Raw genomic sequence first — 18,943 nt, 5'->3', positions numbered from 1 at the left:
CTGTGTGTTCCATCCCACTGGTCTCTCTGGGCTTCTTGACAGCCTCTCCTCAAGCTGCCTCACTCCCCAGCTGCCTCCAAGGTCACCCAGGCACGGCCCCTTGGCGAGGTGAAGGTGTCACACACAGACACAAACACAGGAGTATTGAACCATCAGTCTCTGAGGGGAAAGGGGGCGAGTGGCACTCCTGGGCTTGCTGCCCCGGGTCACCCAGCCCTGTTTTCCATGGTTAACTTCCTTGGTTTCTGCTTTTCTCCAGGTCAGCCAGCGAGTCTACAATCTCTGCAAAACACAAGGCTGGCATTAATCAACACAGGATTTGTTGTCGGCTTGATTGGAAGTTTTTAAAAGATGAGAAGATGGCTTTTCCTCACTGATAATGACTGGGACACACAGGCACACTCTCCTCGGGGCAGCACAAATGGGCAGGGATTAGCAGGGGGCAAGCCTGAGCAAACAGCATAGCCCAAACAGAAGTATGGAAAGCCCCCTGTGAACAGCTGCAATAAGCTGTCCTTCCAGCTCTGCACCATGCAGTGGTTAGTGTTGGATTAGGGTCATTTTAGAGTGATAAAGGCATCCTGTTTCCTCAGTGTGGCTTTGCCAACATCCCTAATGATAATTTGATGGTTTTACTTCAGCCAGGGTAATTCCCTGTGCCAGGGTTTGCTGAGGGAGGTGGGAAATGGGAGCACACAGGACATGACACTCAGTGGTTTCTTGGGCACATTTCCCACATCTCTTGTATGGATCTGGTCCTGCAGGATGGAGTGGATGAGACTGAAGGAAGTTTTCTCCCCTCAGACAGGTGAACCAAGGGAAAGGTATGACCTCAGTGGCTTCAAACACACCAGAAATGTTCCTCTATAACTTCCTGATGTTGCTGTTGTACCTCTTGATAGAGACCAGTTACTTATCTGATCAGACACAAATCAGCTTCAGAGACAGTGCAAACTGCCCTGTCATAGAGCAATGCCCAAGACTGCAATTTACTGCTCAAAGCCCAAGGCAGGAAATGTTCCTGCAGAGTGTTGTGGCTGCTCCTCCAGCTTATGGGATCTGCAGGACCTGAAAGGGGATTAACTCACAGACTGCCACTTCCAGTTCTGTACTTGTCTGAGAGAAAAAGTTACTTTTATGTGACACCAAATGAACAAATAGCCTGGTGATTTTTTATTGTCATGGCATGGGTAAATAAATGTTAATGTGTGAGGTCTGGAAGTGAGGGACTTGTTAGCATGACTGGGAAGATCAGTGCAGGATCCCGAAACACAAAGCCAGACAAATTAATATGGGAAATAAGGGGCAAAGTGCCTGCTGAAGTAGCTGACTGAAGGATGCAAAGGGCCTGTGGAGCAGTGTCCAGGACACTTACCCTCAGCAGAAGGGCGTTGGGAAGGGTCAAAGGCCCGGCACTGCTCAATGACTTTCCTCAGTTCTTCAGGACAATCTTCCCCAAGAGGGTCCCAGTAATGGTGATTGCAGATTTTCTCCACGATCTCCTCAGGAGTGCAGCCTAGACAGCAAGTGCAAACAGGAGTGTCAGGATGGAACTCTGCTGCCACAGGAGGGTGCTGGGGAGGAAACCCAGTGCAAAGCCATGCCAAGAGCCTGCCTGCAGCCTTTGGCAGGGAGACGCCAGCAGGGAAGTAACCCAAACTCCATCTGCAATGAATCCCACCGTGTTTGGCATGACACTGTTGGGCTCCAGTAGAGCATGATGTGTCTATGCTTAAATGCACAGGACCGTCCAATAGAAACAAAAATTATTTGCATGTGGTTTAAGCAGTTTGCTTTACTATAAGCTGTACTTTACTATATTGGAGTTTCAGGAGAAGTTATTAAACTGTCATGAAGAGTCAAGAACACCAGGCACTGCTACTGGCACTTGCATGGGATGCTCAGGGAAGGTGGAGGGAGCATCCAGTTCCAGACAGGAATCACACTGTGCCATGTGGCTTTTACACAGGGAACCAGATACTTCTGTCTCACCTTCAAATGGGATTTTGGAGGTTGCAATCTCTGCCAGAACGATCCCGAAGCTGGAAGGAGACAAGCAAGAGTCTCAATATTCATTCCACCATGCATTTCTCCCTTCTAATGGAGAGGACTGTTGGGCTATGCCAACTGGAAGCACCTGCTTGTGTGTCTGATTAAACCTGGCCTCCTTCCACAGCTCAGCAGCTACTCTGCCAGACACCTGCCTGCTCACAGGCATCTCCTGGGAAGGACAGACACACCTGTATATTTCACAGGGCCTCTTGTAAGGGTAGTTGATGTCTTTCAGGTTCTCTGGAGCGATGTAAGCCAACATAGAGATTTGTTTCCAGTCTTTCTTGGCTTTCCTCTTGATGGATGATTCTGTTTCACACAGCTCAAATCCTGACAGCTGATTGAGAGAATGAGAGAGAAAAGGACAAGTAGAAACCTGGGTGCAGCTAGGGACTGGCCTGAGATGGAGAGAAGAGAATGAGATGCCCTGGGCAGCAAAGACTGATGTGCAGCCATGTGTGCTGCCCAGCACAGGTCTCTTCCTGAAAGCAAAATCAGAGGTGAAGGCAGGTGAATTGTCCCAGCTTCAGCTCATCCCAGGCTGGATGCTTTAGGAATGTTCACTTTGCTGCTGATAACACCAGTATAGGGAGGTTTAAGTGCCTAAAGTCATAGAGGAGATGACACTACCCCATTTTATCCTGGACCATCACAATTCCCTTCAGTGTTGGTGGAAGGAGACATCCACAAAACCATTCAGAACTCCCAAAAGCATCTCCAAGTGTGGTGCTTACCTTCACACAGTAATCTCCAGCCACCAGGAACTTGCTACTGCAGATGCAGCCATGGAGTCGGGACTTCTCCCCTGTCTGGTGCAACCTGCAGATGGATGGAACCAAGGGCAACACATGATGATGATGATGATGATGATGATGATGATGATGGACTGACCCATCCCCACCTCAGCACTCCCTCCTGCCATGAAGGGAATGACTGACATGCATCCAGAGAAGTTGGCAGCTCTCTGCCTGTCTTGGTGGATCAACCCTGCCAAGCCAACCTTTCCAGGAGGTGCTGGAAGAGCTGCTGTGGGCAAAGCAACAAGCCATGTGGATGAGAGGACCTGTAAGGAGAACTGGCCGTGCTGGAGAGTACTTCCAAATCTGCCCTATGGATCTGGGGAAAGGGTTATCCCTCTTCCAGGCCTTTGCAGGCTTGAAGCCAGATGGAGGGGACAGTAACCAGGGTAGATGGGAGCTACTGCATCCAAATCCACTACCTACCCCGTCACCAGCCTCCCATCCCAGTGTCCCAAGGTAGTGTCACTGGGAATCTGTCTAACAGGACACCACGGCTTACTCTGAGATACCAGGAAGCTGCACTCAGCTTTTGGATCATCACATGGAGTTACTCACTGATTTATGCAGGTGCTCACCTGTAAAGGCCTCTGGCAGCTCCCAGGGCCATCCGGATGCGGATATCCCAGGAAAGATGCTGTTGCTTGTTCAGCACATCCCGCAGTGTCCCATGTTTACAGTACTCCATAATGATGGAGAAGCAGGGGCTCCCATCTGCAAGGCAAAAGCATCCTGTCTTGTGCCACCTCTTGGGTGGGGACCACAACAAGGCATGTGCCACCAGCTAGCACTGGGGATGGCAGGGGAGGAAAAGGATGACATTAATGTGACACCCCTACCATTCTCTTCAATGCAGATCCCGTACATGCGCAGGATGTTGGGAGACTCAAACTTCTTCAGGGTCTGAATCTCCTTCTCAAAGATGTCTCTCACCTTGCTGTGGAAATGGACAGCATGGTGAGATCACTGGAACAAGGTATGACATAGTGCTGTCCCACCCTCCTGGGCCACACTGGTTCCCACCCAGGACAACTCACACTGGGTCAGTGGTCAATGGCCTCTTGAAGGTTTTGATGGCAACAGGGTACTTGAGGTACTCGCCCTCATAAAGGTCATAGCTCTCTGTGTCCTGCAGGTGCCTGTGGACAGTGAGCTGGTCTCGCTTGATCTCAGTGATGTCTTCTCTTTTACCAACATTGACCTTCTTCAAGCCTGCTCCCACCATGTGCCAGAAGGGAACAAGTGACACATTAGGCAGGGCTTCGGGGGAAAGGACACAGTGCCCAGGGTGCAGGTGGTGTTACACCAACTTACGCTCCATCTCACGAATGACTTTGTTCAGCTCGCTTTGCATCCAGTCCACTTTGCTCTCCATACACTCCCTGTCGATGTAGATCTCCCCAACCACATCTTTGGGCTCCTCAGTACCTAGGGAGAGGAACAAGCAGAGGTTGGGCCACTGGATGAACAAGTATGACTGTGTTGTTTGTTTTCTTCATGGTTTAAATGTCCCTTTGGCTCTTCATGGCCATCAAGCCAGAGCTAGGCATCAGCTGGAGAGAGGGGCCAACTGCCAGTTGCAGAAAAAGAGGGTTTGCTAAATGCACTCACTTGCAATCACCTGGTCCAAGAAAGCTCTGTCATCTCTCAGGTCCTCAGCATCCTGCCTGCGACATGTCTTTGACTGGAAAGCTTCCAGGAAAGCCTGTTTCTGCTCTGCCTGCAGCAGGAGCGAGAGCCCCTGGGCAATGTCCTCCAGGCTTTCATTCACCCAGACAAACTCCTCACCAGTACTTCGGGCTCGCAGGAACTTCTGGATCCAGCTGGTCTGGCTGTATTTCATCACCAGTTTCTGGGCTTCCCCCAGTGCCTGGAGCAGCTTTTTCATCAGTTCCTCTTCATGGTGGGAAATGTGCTGTCGTGGCTGAGCCCTAAGGATCCTCACAGGCTCCAGCAGAATCTGGATGCGCTCCACGAGGCGCTGGCACTGGTGCTTACAGCACTTCACCTGCTCGAATTGGGCATAGATGGCCTGGGCCACAGAGAAGACCCTCTCCACGATGTCCATGCTTGCAGCAAAGGGCTTGGCCACTGAGGATGTGGGCTGGCAGGATCTGGTGCACGTAAGACCCAGGCGCTGCTTGGAGATCAGCTAGATGCAGCTCTTCCACACTTTTCACCCTAAGGAACACCCTGATATGGCACACATTCTCTCACAGCCCTCCACATCTCCAGCTGCTCTGCTTTCCCTGCTTTGCCTGGCACTGCAGTCTGCTTGTGCAGATTGGAGCAGGCACACACAGAGACATCGGTAGTAGTAGTGGCACATCTTTCTCTGCATTAGCAAGACAGGTTTTGGCTTGATATATGAACATTAATTTAGTGTCAGCCATCCCAGAGATCTTCCACCCAGAGGAACAAGGACATCAGTGACCCAAGGAGCAGCCCCCTGGGCAGCATTCCTGGCTCCAGTCCCACATCACCCTGGGTTCCTGCCCACAGAGCCCGTATATTTGGCTGTAAAGGTCTACTTTCATTTCTACCCAGTATCTCTCCCTGTGATCACTCATCTAATGAAGGCTTGCACATCTTCACAGCCCCAGCATCTCCATCTTTCCACATTTTCTCCCCACAGCTCTGTTCTGCCCACTTAAGATTTTAAATCACACTCTTTCTATGCGCTCAGCACCCCTACAGGGATGGTGCCTGGTCCTCAGCTCACATGCAGACAACAAGGACAGAAAACCACCCCTGTTGCAAGGAAATTAGCAGCAGCCCCTCCGACGCAGCCAGCACTAAGAGAGGGGTGCCAAGTTCTACTGGCTGGAAACGAGACAGAAACACACCCAGCACCCAGCTGCAGCCACTCTCCCGTCCTCTTCAGGCTCCCTCCATCACAGCCCCCAAGGAAGGCTCTTGGCTTGCCAAGAGAAACCCTCTGTTACCTGGTCCTGCTCTGCTGGCCTCGGCTGCTCCGCAGACTGCAGGGGCATGCAGGATGAGTGCGGCTTTAAAGGGTGTCACGGCGGAAGGGACATTGTGCAACCCAGCTTCCCATGCCATCACAGCTCCCAGTTCTCAGAAAGCTACTGGGGGATTCCCAAGGCCTGTATGTCCTTGTGCTGGATTTTGCCTGATGGAATAAGGAATTGCCCACAGGAAGTGCAGTGGGAAAAAGAGGATGGGGAAGTTGTGTCCTCGTGTATTGATGCTTCTGCTATTTTGAGCACCACAACTCATTCTGTTGTGCTGGCAGCTGTGGGAAGGTTTTCCCAGGGCACTGGAACACCCACAGCAAGGGCTCTGTGCCCTGCTGAACTTCCTGCATGTGCAGTGAAACCCTCCAGGGCACAGCCCTGCTCTTCTCCCCATCCCTGAGTCTCAGGAGCCCCCAGCACCAAAGGAGGCAGGCTGTGGCACCAGTGCTGGAAACAGGGCTTGACCTCTGCTGGGAGCAAAGGAAGTTTTGCAGACGGCTTCGTCAGAGGGCCAGGCTGATTTTGGGAAGCTCTGGGGCGCATGTGGCACTCTTGCCCAACTTCAGAGAAGTGAGTAGCAGCCTCTGCTTACCCAGAGCCCCAGCGTCACACAGGTTTGCTGAGAATATCCCCTGCAAATCTCCTGCCTCATCGTGGTTGATGAGGGGAGCCAGGAAAGGTGGCTCCAAGAGCCATCATCACCTGGAAAGGGACACATGAGGAGTGGGAGAACAGCCTTGTGAGCAGCCCTGGGGGATACATTTGCCAGACCCTTTTTAGAAAGTTTTATTTTTCAAAATATACAGTTTATTTACAATTGTAGTGTCTATAGTTATACATATAAATTTATTTAAAACCTTTAAATATCTGCCGTAAACATTAGGGAAAAATAATAAAAAATAAAATCACAGGATCAGCAAAAAAGGCATCTCATAGTAATTCTTTTCATTGGAGTCTGAGTTTCAAGTAGCCAATGTCTATGAAGACCATGAAGTTGATAAATCTGGCAGAGAAATATGGGTGCAGTGGTTAGAAAAAGGCACAGTCCAGACCTGTGGGATCAGCCCCAGAAGGGCTGCAGGCCCAGAAAACCTTATGCTGAGATCAGGCTGGGAAAAGGACCTAGGACAGGGGATCCCCTTGGCAGGAGTTAGGAGGCCATAAGGGTAACTGCAGCGTGTTGGATGCCCTGGGGAGAGGGCACCCCAGGAGAGACAGGAGCTTCGGCAAGGCAAGGTGCCAGGGCAGAGGAGGGAGGGCAGCATCAGGCACTTCATCTTTCAGGCAGCAAATCTGCCTGTGCATCCATAGCCTGGAGCAGGAGGGCAGCGAGGTAGGGGCAGGAGTCCACCAGGGAACCCCCCAGCCTCCTCCCCTCCTTTCCTCACATCCTCAGACCCCCATCCCCTTGCCAGTGCCACAGCTGGACCACAGCACTCCACAGAAGTGCTCCACTTTGGAGTCACTGCTGTGGCACAGCCCCCAGGAAGGGGGCAGGGGCCAGTTGGCCTCTCAGGGGGCTGGGGAGGCACACCAGCCCCAGTGCAGGGGGTACAGAGCCAGCAGCTGTGCACCAGGCTGGAGCTGTCAGTCCTCTTTCTTGAAGGTCTCCTCAGGGATGAGTGTTCGGAAAGGATAATCCCAGAAGCGTGTGCTGATGCCAAAACCTGTGGGCAAGGAAGAGCTCAGCCCACGGCACCACCATCATCGAGGTGTTGCAAGGGCTCTGTGTTAACTGTTGAGGAAGGAGTGTTCACATTTTGGGAAGGGAGGAAGGCAAAGTGAGGACGAGGAGGAAGAGCAGAGGGAGCAGGAGCTGGCAGGGCCATGCCAACAAGCCCCATGGATGATAGCTTATCTGGATGGGGCGTTTTCTCCTAGGAAACCGGGCAAAGGGCAGGTTGAGCAAGCACTGGGCTAGGGAAAGTGTGGGGCGGATCTGGGGAAGCCCAGGGCCTCACCCTACACCCATCAATACCTCCCAGCAGGAAGAGATGCTGCCTCAGGCAGGGGTAGGCACCCACATCCCAGCACCATGGGGGTTTGGCCTCTGCCCTGGCATTCCAGGCAGCACTGATGCCCACCAGTGAGACAGGCTGCTGCCTTCACCCCTGCCCTGCTCTGGCTTCCCATCCTCAACCTGGGAGCCAGGAAATAATTCTCTGTGGGCTACAGCACCTTACATGCTGCTTTCCCAGCAGTGCAGTGCTTGGCTTTCCCCATCCCAAATCCCAAATATTTTGGAGCAATCAGCTGCACTCATGCAGGCAGACTGGATCTTTGACAACCTTTGCCCCTGCCGGCACGCGTGGGGAACGTGATGCTACCTGATCTTTGGTGTTCAAAGTGGTGCTTGACGTGATAAGCCTTCAGGCCATACAGGTACGTGCCCTTTTTGGGTGAGCCATAGTGGAGGTAATAGTGCATCATGTCATAGATGACGTAGCCACAGAGGCCCCCGACGAAGACCGAGAGCCCCAGCACGGCGGGCAGCAGCAGCCGCAGGACGCCGTAGAAGAAGCCGATCACCAGCGAGGCCGGCACGGGAGGGAAGACCAGGCGGGAGCTGTCGAAGGGAGACTGGAAGCAGAGAGGATGGTGGGACAGGCAGCTCTTAGCTCACCCCACCTCCCCCAGCACATCCCTGCCAAGCATTAGGGAAACCCACTTGGGAGACGCCAACACTAAAAACCCTCCCCTAAGTTGTACCCGGTGGCAGCCCCCCATGCATGCCAAGGTGCCCAGGCAGGTGGTGGCTTTATCTGGCAAGTCCCTAAGCTCCATAGGGCTTTTTCCTCCAGCAAAGCTAGAGGGAGCCTATGGCTCTTTTGGTCTTCCTCCTTGCCCAACCACACAGCTTGAAAATTTAACTCCAGCTTCTCCAAGGCTGTTTTGCAGCTCTCACTGGTATTGAGTAAGTGCGTCGCTTGGGGTGCCACCAGTCACACTGAACAGGCATGAACAGGCTCTGCCAGGGCAAAGGTCAGGCAGTAACAGGCTCCAGTGGGGCAAAGGCCACCATTCCCACGGCCCAGCAGGCGCCAGCGGGGGCGAGAGCTGCGACTCACCTTGTGATGCTGCCCATGCAGCAAGAAATGCAGGGTGATGAGATAGTAGTTACTAGCGGGTGGCTTCATGTGGAAGACAAAGCGATGGATGAGGTACTCTAGCAGGGACCACAGGATCATTCCCAGGAGGAAGATGAAGGGGAAGTAGTATTTGTGGACGGGGATGGAGTACTCTACACAATGAGAAGTGCAGCAGTCAGCAGGGCAGGGAACATGCAGGTGCTTTTATCTATTGCTACCCTCGCACTGACATCAAGGTGATACTCAGCTCTCCCTCCCTCCCACCTCTCATCTACCTCCTGCCCTGAGCTTATCTAGGGAGCTACCTGCCCAAACACTGCTCTAAACCTCATTTTCCTTTGATTCCCATTTATTTACAGGAACAGTCAGCTTCTTGCTGCCTCAGGAAGCCAGTTGGGGGAGTTCCCTGCATTCCAGATACCAACAGGGGCTTGGATGTGCACTCTAGGGACTGTGTCATCATTACAAAGCTGCTTCACCCACCAGAACAAGGCAGGAGGGACCTTAGTTGCACAGGCAGCACTCGTGACAGTAAAACAGTGCTGTTGGTGTTGGTGATTATTTTTTTGGGGGGGAAAAAGAATAGATTTGTTGGGCACTTTCCCCCGCAGAACATTTTTCAGCCACCTCCTTTCAGGGCTGGCTGCCAGCCCTGTGTCCTTCCCAGCAAAATTTGGATTCCCCCCAAACCCGCTTATTTTTAAGAAAAAAACCCACAAAAGTTGGCAGCAAGGTGCTGAATGCCACAATGAGGAAGGGGTGCCTTTGCAGCAGGCACTCCCCACCCCACAGCTGGGCACAGCTGGCACTGGGTGGCACCTTGCAAAAAAAATAGGGAACCCAGAAAAAAAAAAAAAAAAAAAAAAAAAAAATACAACAAAGAAGACAGCCCGCCCCGGCCACGCTTGTTATTCCCGGGGGAGCAGGGAGCAGACAGTGGGAGATTCAAGGGCAGGCGGTTCGGGCAAACAAGCCTCGCACTGTGAGGCGCTGGCGGCGCTGAGAGCCGGGTTTGTTCAGCCGCGGCCCGGGGTGGGCGTCAGCGGCCATTGGAACACACCCCAGCACCCAGGGCTCGGCTCTGGGCATTGAGGGAACAGAGGCAACAGGGAGCAGGCTCAGGTCAGCGGGCTCTGTGTCTCTGCTGGTCTCCTGGGGAGACCAAATCTTGTGGTGAGAGGAGGGGATGGAGGTGGGCAACCACAGGTGGCTTCATGCAGGGGACACGCTGGTGGCCACAGGGGAGAGGTGCTGACCTGCTGCTCTTGTGCGTGTGGCTTGTGGTGAGCACATACAGAAGGAGGGATGGGGAAGGGATGCAGGTCCCTGCCCACCCAGGGCTCTCCTGCCCCTGGGCCCAGAGTGGGGTCAGTAATGGAAGCCCAAAGGCTCTGCTGCTGCTCATACCTGTGGTGAAGGAGGAGAAGAGCCTGGTGTTGCCCTGAGCAAGGGAGGTGTAGCTGACCCAGCTGAGATACAGCACCACGGGTGTCCATACCAGGAACACCACGTACCTGTGGGGTAGAAGGAGATGTCAGAGAAGTGTCCTGCTGGCTGGTGAACCATTCCCCCTCCCTGGGCAGGCCCCACCCAGGGCACAGTGCAGACCCTGTCCTCACCATGCTGTCTTGGAGAGGGACTCAAAGAAATCCGAGTGGAAGAGGCGGATGGGCCGATCCACAGGCTGGTGCACCCACTCGTCGTACTTCTCCCCTAAGTAGCCCACCTGCCACAGCAAGGGCTTCTGCCAGTCTACCAGGTCCTGAGGGAGCAGAGAGTGGTTGTAGTGCTATGGAACCCACAAACCATCCCAGTACCAAGGACAAAGCTGAGCTGCTGCTGCGGGATTTTGTGCTGCAAACCTCTTCCCATGCCCCAAGAGCAGTTGCTTCTGGTTTCAAGGTGCCCTGAGCTCCCCACAAGCACCAGCACAGGGCAGACAAGGGGCCAAACACACATCAACCCCATCTACCCACAAACACAGGACTTAGCTCTCTGTACCACCAGGTACCTGCCAGCAGATCAAGGTGAAGGTGGCTGTACCCAGACCTGGCACAGCATCAGGCCCTGATAACTGAGGCTTTTTGCCTCTTGAGCTGCCAAGATTAGATAGTGAGCTGTGATATTCCCCAGCAGAACCCCTCTGGTGGCACATGGATCCCATCCCCACGGCACTGCCTCAGCCAAGGACATTTCTCCTTGTGCAGAGGACACATGGGGCAATCACAGCTGTTTGGGCATCCCAGTGAGGAGCAAAGTGGGAAGGGATGGGGAGCAGGGATACAGGATGGGAACACAGACTCCAGCACTGCTGCTGTGCATGGCTGAACGCAGGTGCAAGAGTAAGAAGGGTATGCACATTGGCATGGCATGAAAATAGGGAGGCAAAACTGGCAGCACCACCTCTGCCACTGCTCAGCATCCCTGGATGCATCTTCTGCTGGCCTGGCCAGATAGGGTGGATTCTTGGTCCCACCCCTGTGCCAGGACTGAAACCATGCCTGCCTGTCCAAGCCCTTGGCCAGGCAGCTCTTCTTGGGCTGCTTGTGCCACACAGCACTGGCACAGCAATCTGGCATCTGGGGTTGTGCTGCCAGTGGTGGGGATGGCTCAGTTTGAAGCATCTCAGGGCAAGGAGCCAGGGTGGCTGTGGGCATTTTGGGGGCTCTGCTGCAGGCGGGGATAAGCACAATCTCACAGGAGGGGAAACAACCCCAGCTGGTGTATGCGATGGGAACAGAGCTGTTCTCCACTGGGGAGGTAGGGGGAAAGTTAAAGCAAAAAGGTCACTTTGAAATGGCACGTTCTCTTTTAAAGGTGCTCAGTGATAAAATATTCATTTGGGGGGTGAAAGATGTTCTCCTGCTCTAAACCCCCACCTCAACTTTTTACAAAATAAAAGCTCACCAACCAGCTGGGACCATGCAAGATATGGTGACCAAATGGTGCTTTGGATGACAGGGACAGGCAAAGGCACCTTGGGGACAAATCCCCACTGTTGTGGCGTGTTTGGAAAGAAGCTGTCTTGGGAGGAAGCACCCTACACACACAGGGATCACCTTGCCCAGCCTGAGGAATCCCTTATTGCTCATTATGACTGCTCAGGCAATTAAATAAAAAAAGTAATAAAATAAATAAAGCGAGAAAGAAATAAAAGCAAGCAAGGTGCGGCTTGGCAACATTTCCCTCTGGAAGGGCAGAGCTGCTGTCAGAGAAAGGCATCTCTCCCATGCTGCTGCAATGGGAGCCTCCCAGCGTGGCCACACCTGTGCAATAAAAGCATGAGCAATGCTATCCACACCAGGAGAAAGGGCAGAAGTGGCTGGATCAGTTCGGCTCCCTCACGCCATCCCTCCCATCCAAGAGGCCAGCAGAAATCCACACTCATGCAAGGAAGAGGAGACCTGGTGTTTCCCAGGAGCACTCTGGCAAACAGTGTGCTCAAGAAACTCCAGAGCTCTTACATTCTCCACATCCACTGTTCTGTAGCAGAGATCTGTCTGCTTTGGAGTCTGGGCTGCAGCAACCACCTCCTTCTCATCCACTGTCTCAGAGAGGCTCTGAAAAGAGAAGGAAAACCCTGTGGTGAAGCACCGGTGGCAGATTCAGCTGGGTATGGTGATGCCTGTAGCACTCAGGGGTATGGCCAGAGTGAGCTCCTGCCTGCTAAACAAATATGGAGAAAATTCTGGTGAATTTAAGTCAGTCAGTTCCTGCAGAGCAGGTTTTCTGAGGGAAGCAGCTGCCAGTGAGCTGTGCTGCCCTTCGGACTGTGCACTGAGCATCACAGGCTTGGGGCTCTTTGGAAACCTCCTGTCAAGCCCAGTGTTCGGAATACCCTGCCCATGGCCAGAACAGCACAGGTGCTTCAGAGTGGCAACACAGAAACTCTGGGCCCTGGGGCAGCATTTTCCCCTGCAAGCGGGCAGTGCCATAGCAGAGGTCACCTTGCCACTTCCAGTAAAGTGAGGGGTGCTGCTGGGTTAGTGGTCCTTCCTCCCACCCCACTGATCTCCAACAAGAGCCCAGTTTGGATTTTTGGTCCCTCAGAAAGCTGGGCTGGCAGACCTGAGGAGTGTGGTACAGCAGGTGCCACCACCCACTCTGGCTGTGGGCACAAGGAAAAACACAGAAGGAGGGACCTTGTCCAGGGAAAAAGACAAAGTGTCCTTCACAGGGTGACACTGGGCTGGGTGCCATTGCCATGGGCTGTGGAATACGAGGCATGGGATTTGGTTGTAACTCAGGAGAGCACATTGAGGCACAGGGGATGCACTGGTGCAGTGGTGGCAGGATGAAGACCCAAATGCAGTTCCACTGCCAGGGCGGGCTGCAAAACAGGAGAAACCTGCCTCGACTGATGCTTGGAAGCAAACACATCACCAGCTGCCAGCACCAGCCTCCTTCCTGTAGCTGTGCCAGCTCCAGCGCCGGCTGTGCTGCTGGGGGGGGTCTTGGTGAGGTTGCAGCGTGCCCATGCAAACCCCAGGCCAGCCGTGCCCCCCGGCAGCAGCGCTGGCTCCCCGGGCAGGACGTGCCAAACATGCCTTTTCCCCGGCTTTGTCACCTTGAGTTACCCATTAACTCGGAGCAGGGTACGGCGTGGCCCGGCAGCCACAGCACAGCCGTGCCCAACGGGGCTTCCAGTTGTGCTGCTTCCAGAGAGGAAGGATTTTCTCCCAGCTCCTCAATGGATGCTCTCCTCTCTGCTCCAAGAGGGATGCACTGCCACCCTGTTGATGGGAATACTACCGTGGCAGCTGCAGGCGGGCCTGGGATACAGGAAAACCAGTGTCACCTTGCCAGAATATCAGGACTTTGTGCCTTGTTGGGGACACCAAGGCAGGGCTCAAGGCACTGTTTGCTGACAGCAGGCACTCCTTGCAAGCTGTGCTCCCACCCCATTTCCTGGGCTAACCAGTCTTCAAGCCTCATTCTATGGTACAGGAACTGCATTACCCAGCTCTGAGGCAGACCCTTGCCTGCAGCAGCAGGCAGGGAAGGACAAGGGATATTTCCAGCCAGTATTTCCAGGCTGGAATCCCACTGGAGTCAGTTTTACTGCAGGCAGAGCACCGATAAGAGCTGATGCCATGTACCACCACACTTCGCAATGAGAATTCCCACTGCTGTTTTCCACACTGCACACTCTGTCCTTCAGCCAGATATTCTAAAACCCTAGGGCAGGTGGGATATCTTAAAACCCAGCAAAGCATGGTGGATTTAAGGTTTTGCCTCTTCCCTGCAGGTGCTTTGGGAGAAAATTTTGCTTTAAGAGAGTGAAACGGCTTATCCATGCCCTGAGCAATGGGCTGGTGCTCTCCACCTTCACACTTGCACCACAACCTAGCCAGCAGCAGGAAGGATGCTTAAGAAAGCTGGGCTGACGCAATACCCGGCACCGCTCCTCCTTTTTCCGAAATGTTCACACACCTCCAGTTCCCCTGCCCACGGATGCCTGAGCACCATGTCACAGCTGGAGGCTTCCTGCTCCTCCCAGGTCAGGGAGATGGACTGGGGGGCTCACATCACACCTCACCACTAGCACCTGGGCTGGGTGACATCAGTGAGGTGCCATTGCCCTGCATGCTATGGCAGCTCTCTCTCAGCACCTGAATCATCTCCTACCTCTCCTCTTCCTCAGCTGGGGAGCAGGAGGAAGGCCCTCCTCTTGCTCACCCTGGGGCTGGCACTGAAAGGACTGCTAGTTGTGTTGCAACCAGGATGCAAACCACGCTGGCATGCCCTGACTGGCACCCCAAAGGGTGGCCTGTTCCTGCGTGTCCCAAGCATGCAGGGGCCCTGCTGGGATCAAGCCCCATGGGACCTGAACCAGTGCTGGGGCTTCTACCCATTCTCCTCCAAATAGGAGGTGGGCTGGAAGGAGGCTGAAGGGCTGTGCTGAGCTGGGCTCTGCTGTAACCTGTGGGTGGTGAAGATGCATCTGAATTGTCCCCAGGCAAACGGGTCCTGCCAGGGAAGATGAACAAGGGGCCTGATGTAAGGAAGAGAAAGTTAACGCCTACAAGACAACTGTAAGTGAGCGGCAGTCCCAGCAAGGGACACAACGGGGCCAAACAGCCAGGGCAGGGCATGATCCAGTGACTGGGTGACCCAGCATCCACCTGTGAGCATCCACCTGCCCTGCGTGGGTCAGAGCTCAGCACTGGTCCTGCACCAGCTGGGGAGTACTGGCTGTGCCACCCCAGTGCTGTCCTGCATCAGGCCTTGGGGCATTAAAAGAACAAAATCCAGCTGTGATGTGAGCAGATACAGACAGAAGGGGTGGTTCAGCACAGGATTCAGTGTTCTTGGGACACAGGTAGAGAAGCTGGAAACCTCCCCCTGGCCCAGACAGGATGATGCTGCCTGCAGACAGCTGCTCTGCCAAAAGCCTGGACCCAGGGGTATTTTCCACCTGTTTGCTCAGTGAGTCAAACCTCAGAGGAGTCCTACCATATCTCTGCATTGCCCAGAGCCCCCAGCACCTTCACTGAGCTCCTCAGAGGCTCAGTTTGCTGGTGTCCACATGGGACAGGCTCTATTGGCAATGCAGGTACAGGCATGTAGCATGAGGACACCCCAGGAGGTGCAGAGAACCCAAGCAAGGCCATTGCTTGTAGGGGCACCATCCCAACCCCATCATCCCACCAACATTGTGGTCTGTGGTCTCTGGCTGGCAGAGCCCTACGAAGTTGTATCTTATCCCATTAAACTGGGTGCAGCAGGACTATTAAAAGGAGGTGAATCTAGCTCTTAGTCATAGTAGCAATATAAAAAACCACTTCTTGTTACATCACTCCCTAAGAGGTGCCCCAAGTGTCCCGCCTACATCCAAGCATGTTCAGGTTGGGATACAAAGGCAGGGTGAGCCCTGTGTGCAGCAATACAGGCAAGAGGAAGAGGACACTAAACCTGAGAGGGACAGAGGACTTACGGTGACTCACAGCCACGTCATGCACCCCAAAGAGGCTGTGATGAAAGTCTCTCGTTGCTCAAATGGGAAGGGTAATTTAGATGATCCAGCTCCCTTCTAGCAAGACTGTTAAAATCCACTGTCTAGTTTAGGTAATTATTGGTCGCTTTGATCTCCCCTATATGTTCTGCTTGCATAGATAAAATGTTTAGGGATTAATTTGTCCTTAGCCAAAGGAATTTGGGTGATGCAGAAAAGGGACCTGTGGATGAAGGAGAGAGCCACAGGTAGGGGCATGGAAAGGCCAGTGGGATGAAGGCTGGATCTTATCTTCTTTATCTCTCCTGCATTAACAGATTCTTCCCCCTTTTCGAAATCTTAGAAATTCCTGGGGGAAGCAGGGGAGGATGCTGGATGCCTGTGGCACCACAACATTCTGAACCCCTCAGCACGGGGATGATGCAGCCCTGGGACATCCAACAGGCAAGGAGAGGCACTGGCAAAGCTGTGGGGATCTGGAACCAGACTGGGGCAATGTAGCACTTCCTTCGAAGAGCTGTTTGGGTTACACCTGCCCCAAAGCGCGAACCCAAGCACCACCAGGGGCATCACCTCTTCTCAGAGAAGATTTTTGGAGGGTGGGGAGTAGGGCAGAACAGCTCACAGATCAGGGCACGCTGGACACGGCCTCACTGTGCAGCAGGCAGCTCTAATCCCTCCCGTGTGTGTTACAGCCTGGGATGCTTTATCTGGCACAGGCAGTGTCTGATCTCCCTGCGCCTCGGCGTTATCACGCCACGTATTTGCATTGGGATGGTGGCAGCTCCCCTCGGCGCGGGCTGCGGCCGGGAACCCGTTCGGCCGGTACCTTCCCTCGCCCCAACCCGCCGGGCCCGTCCCTGCAGGGAGGCGGCTCAGCCAGAGTCCCAGCAGAGGAGGTGCCATCGCCGGGATCCGTCCGGGAAAAATGCAGGCATTGCACCGAGGCTGAAACAAAGCCCCGTCTGTGGCGCCGGGGCCGAGGCTGCGCCCTGGGGAGGACACCCAGAGAGAGCAAACAACCCCGCGGAGGGACCGCCCGGTCACCGACCTCGCCGGGGTGTCTGCAGGGGAACGCCACTGCTGGGCTGGGGAAGGGGGCTGGGCTGGCCCCGCTGCTCAGCATCCTGCCCACGGCCTGCTGGGGAGCGCCCGTAATTGGGTAGGAGTGCCCAGTGCCACCCGGAGGCTGCAGAACTTCCCCAGGGAACTTTCCCTTCCGCCCGGACAGCACGGCACTGGCACGGTGGGGACAGAGCTGTGTCATGGACAGCCATGTCCCACACCAGGCACTCAGAGACAGCTCCTCTCCTCAGCAGTGGCTGCTCACCACCGGCAAACCCCAGTGGCCAGCACCTGGTCCCTGGCTGAGTGCTGACAGTGCCAGGAAGGGTGTCATGTCCCATTACCCACCCCATCCCACAGTCCGGCTAAAACTGGCTCTGAGCTCCACCTCCTGCATCCCCCCAAAGAACCCAACAACTGCATGCCACACTGGCACCCCAGACCCACCCATCAGCCTTGCTTCCTGGCATGGCCAGGGTGGAATGAGGCCGTGGAGTGGGACCCTGTAGGTACCAGGCTCTGCACCAGGCTCATGTGCCAGGAGGCACACGGGACCTTGGCACCCTGCACACTTCAGGCACCACCCATGCAAGACACCAGGAGCTTCAAACACCCCCTGTCCCCTTCACCCCTCATGCCCTGTAGATCCCAGATCCTGCAGAGCCTGATCCTATGGGTCCTGTCGTGCTCAGACCCAACATACACCATGTCCCATACAGCCCAGACTGTGATATGAGTGTACTAAACACCTTATATGCTGCATGCACCCCAGAAACTTCCTGCCATGTACACTCCAAGGCCTGAACAGCCTCTGTATGTCTCGAATAGCTTGGATGCTGAGAACCCTGGACCTGGAGTGCCCTACAGACCCTGTACGGCTCAGACCCTGCACAGGGTGGATCCAGGGTGCCCTATAGACCCTGCACAGCTTAGACTCTACGCACTCTGGACTTGAGATGCTCTATAAACCTGGCACTCCTCAGATTCCAGAGAGCACAGACCTGGAGCACCCTATCAAAACTCGACTAAGGACCCGGGGCACCCTATAACCCCTGTACATCCCAGTCCCGGGACGTGGGGTACCCTATAGTATACCCCGGCCCTGGGACCTGGGGTGCCTTAGAGAGACCCCATACATCCTGGATCAGGTCCTGGGACACCCTGTACAGACCCTGCACATCCTGGAGTAGCATCTGGGGCACCCTATAGCCTCTGTATCTGCCAATTCCAGGACCATGGGCACCCCATAGCCCTTGTTCACCCCGGACCCGGCACCTGAGGCACTCACAGAGACCGTATAGACCCCTGGGTTCCCCTATAGCCCGTGCCCACCCGCTCCCCGCTCGGCCCCGCGGCGGTACCTGCTCGTCGCCGGGCTCTATCTCCCCCACGTAGTACTGCTCCAGCCAGCGGCGGGCGTTCTCCGAGTGCCGGTGGGGCGGCCCGTCCAGCGCCGCGCTCACGTCGGTGCCGGCCCGGCGGCGCAGCAGCTGCTCCCCGCCCGGGTGCAGCCGCACGAAGCCGCTCAGGTCGTAGAGGCGGCGGTGGCAGGAGACCAGGCAGGCCCCCTGCGCGCAGCGCGCCCGCACCTCGGCGGCGCTGAAGGACCGCGGCCCCGCCGTGGCCGTGGCCATGGCCCCGCCGCCGGTCCGAGTCCCGCTCCCCGTCCAAGTCCCGTCCTGGCCCGTCCCGTGCTGTCCCTCCCCGCCGCGCTCTGCTCGCACCTGCTCATCTGCATACATGCATATGCCGCCGGCCACGCCCCGGCCACGCCCCGCCGCGGCCCATTGGGCAGCCACGGCCGGGTGGGGCACGCCTGGGGTGGGGATGCTCCGCCGCCCCGCAGGTACCCTGGAAAGTGGGAATAAGGCAGCCATGGAGAGGCAGAAGGGGGCACAGCGCACCCACAAGGGGAATGGGGAAACGAGGCGTCCCCGGGGGAGGGGAGTGTGGCCCCCAGGGGCCCATGGGTACGGTCAGGGTGGGGGAATAGGGGTCTGGGCAACC

General features: G+C 55.1%; 2 protein-coding genes across 2 annotated transcripts; both read right to left on the bottom strand.

The window, feature by feature from the left end:
* Positions 1-229: 229 nt before the first annotated feature.
* On the bottom strand, positions 230-4,990 carry MLKL (mixed lineage kinase domain like pseudokinase; the record flags this gene model as incomplete). Its single annotated transcript, XM_083870317.1, has 10 exons — positions 4,461-4,990; positions 4,164-4,277; positions 3,887-4,061; positions 3,689-3,786; positions 3,428-3,563; positions 2,787-2,871; positions 2,241-2,389; positions 1,993-2,042; positions 1,376-1,516; positions 230-282 (listed from the first exon to the last, which is right to left on the bottom strand). Exons 1-10 carry the CDS (start codon positions 4,915-4,917, stop codon positions 230-232), a joined length of 1,458 nt encoding a protein of 485 aa, XP_083726443.1. The 5' UTR covers positions 4,918-4,990.
* Positions 4,991-6,616: 1,626 nt separating this feature from the next.
* On the bottom strand, positions 6,617-18,684 carry FA2H (fatty acid 2-hydroxylase). The gene is made up of 7 exons (XM_083870129.1): positions 18,298-18,684; positions 12,381-12,476; positions 10,536-10,678; positions 10,324-10,430; positions 8,896-9,068; positions 8,155-8,407; positions 6,617-7,494 (listed from the first exon to the last, which is right to left on the bottom strand). The coding sequence occupies exons 1-7, from the start codon at positions 18,676-18,678 to the stop codon at positions 7,415-7,417; spliced, it is 1,233 nt and encodes a 410-aa protein (XP_083726255.1). The 5' UTR covers positions 18,679-18,684; the 3' UTR covers positions 6,617-7,414.
* Between the last annotated feature and the right edge of the window lie 259 nt (positions 18,685-18,943).

This window comes from Zosterops lateralis, assembly GCF_965231275.1.
Source record: "Zosterops lateralis genome assembly, chromosome: 12".
NCBI lineage: Eukaryota > Metazoa > Chordata > Aves > Passeriformes > Zosteropidae > Zosterops > Zosterops lateralis.
Note: the sequence above shows the minus strand (reverse complement) of the source record. Positions and strands in the feature narration are given on the sequence as shown.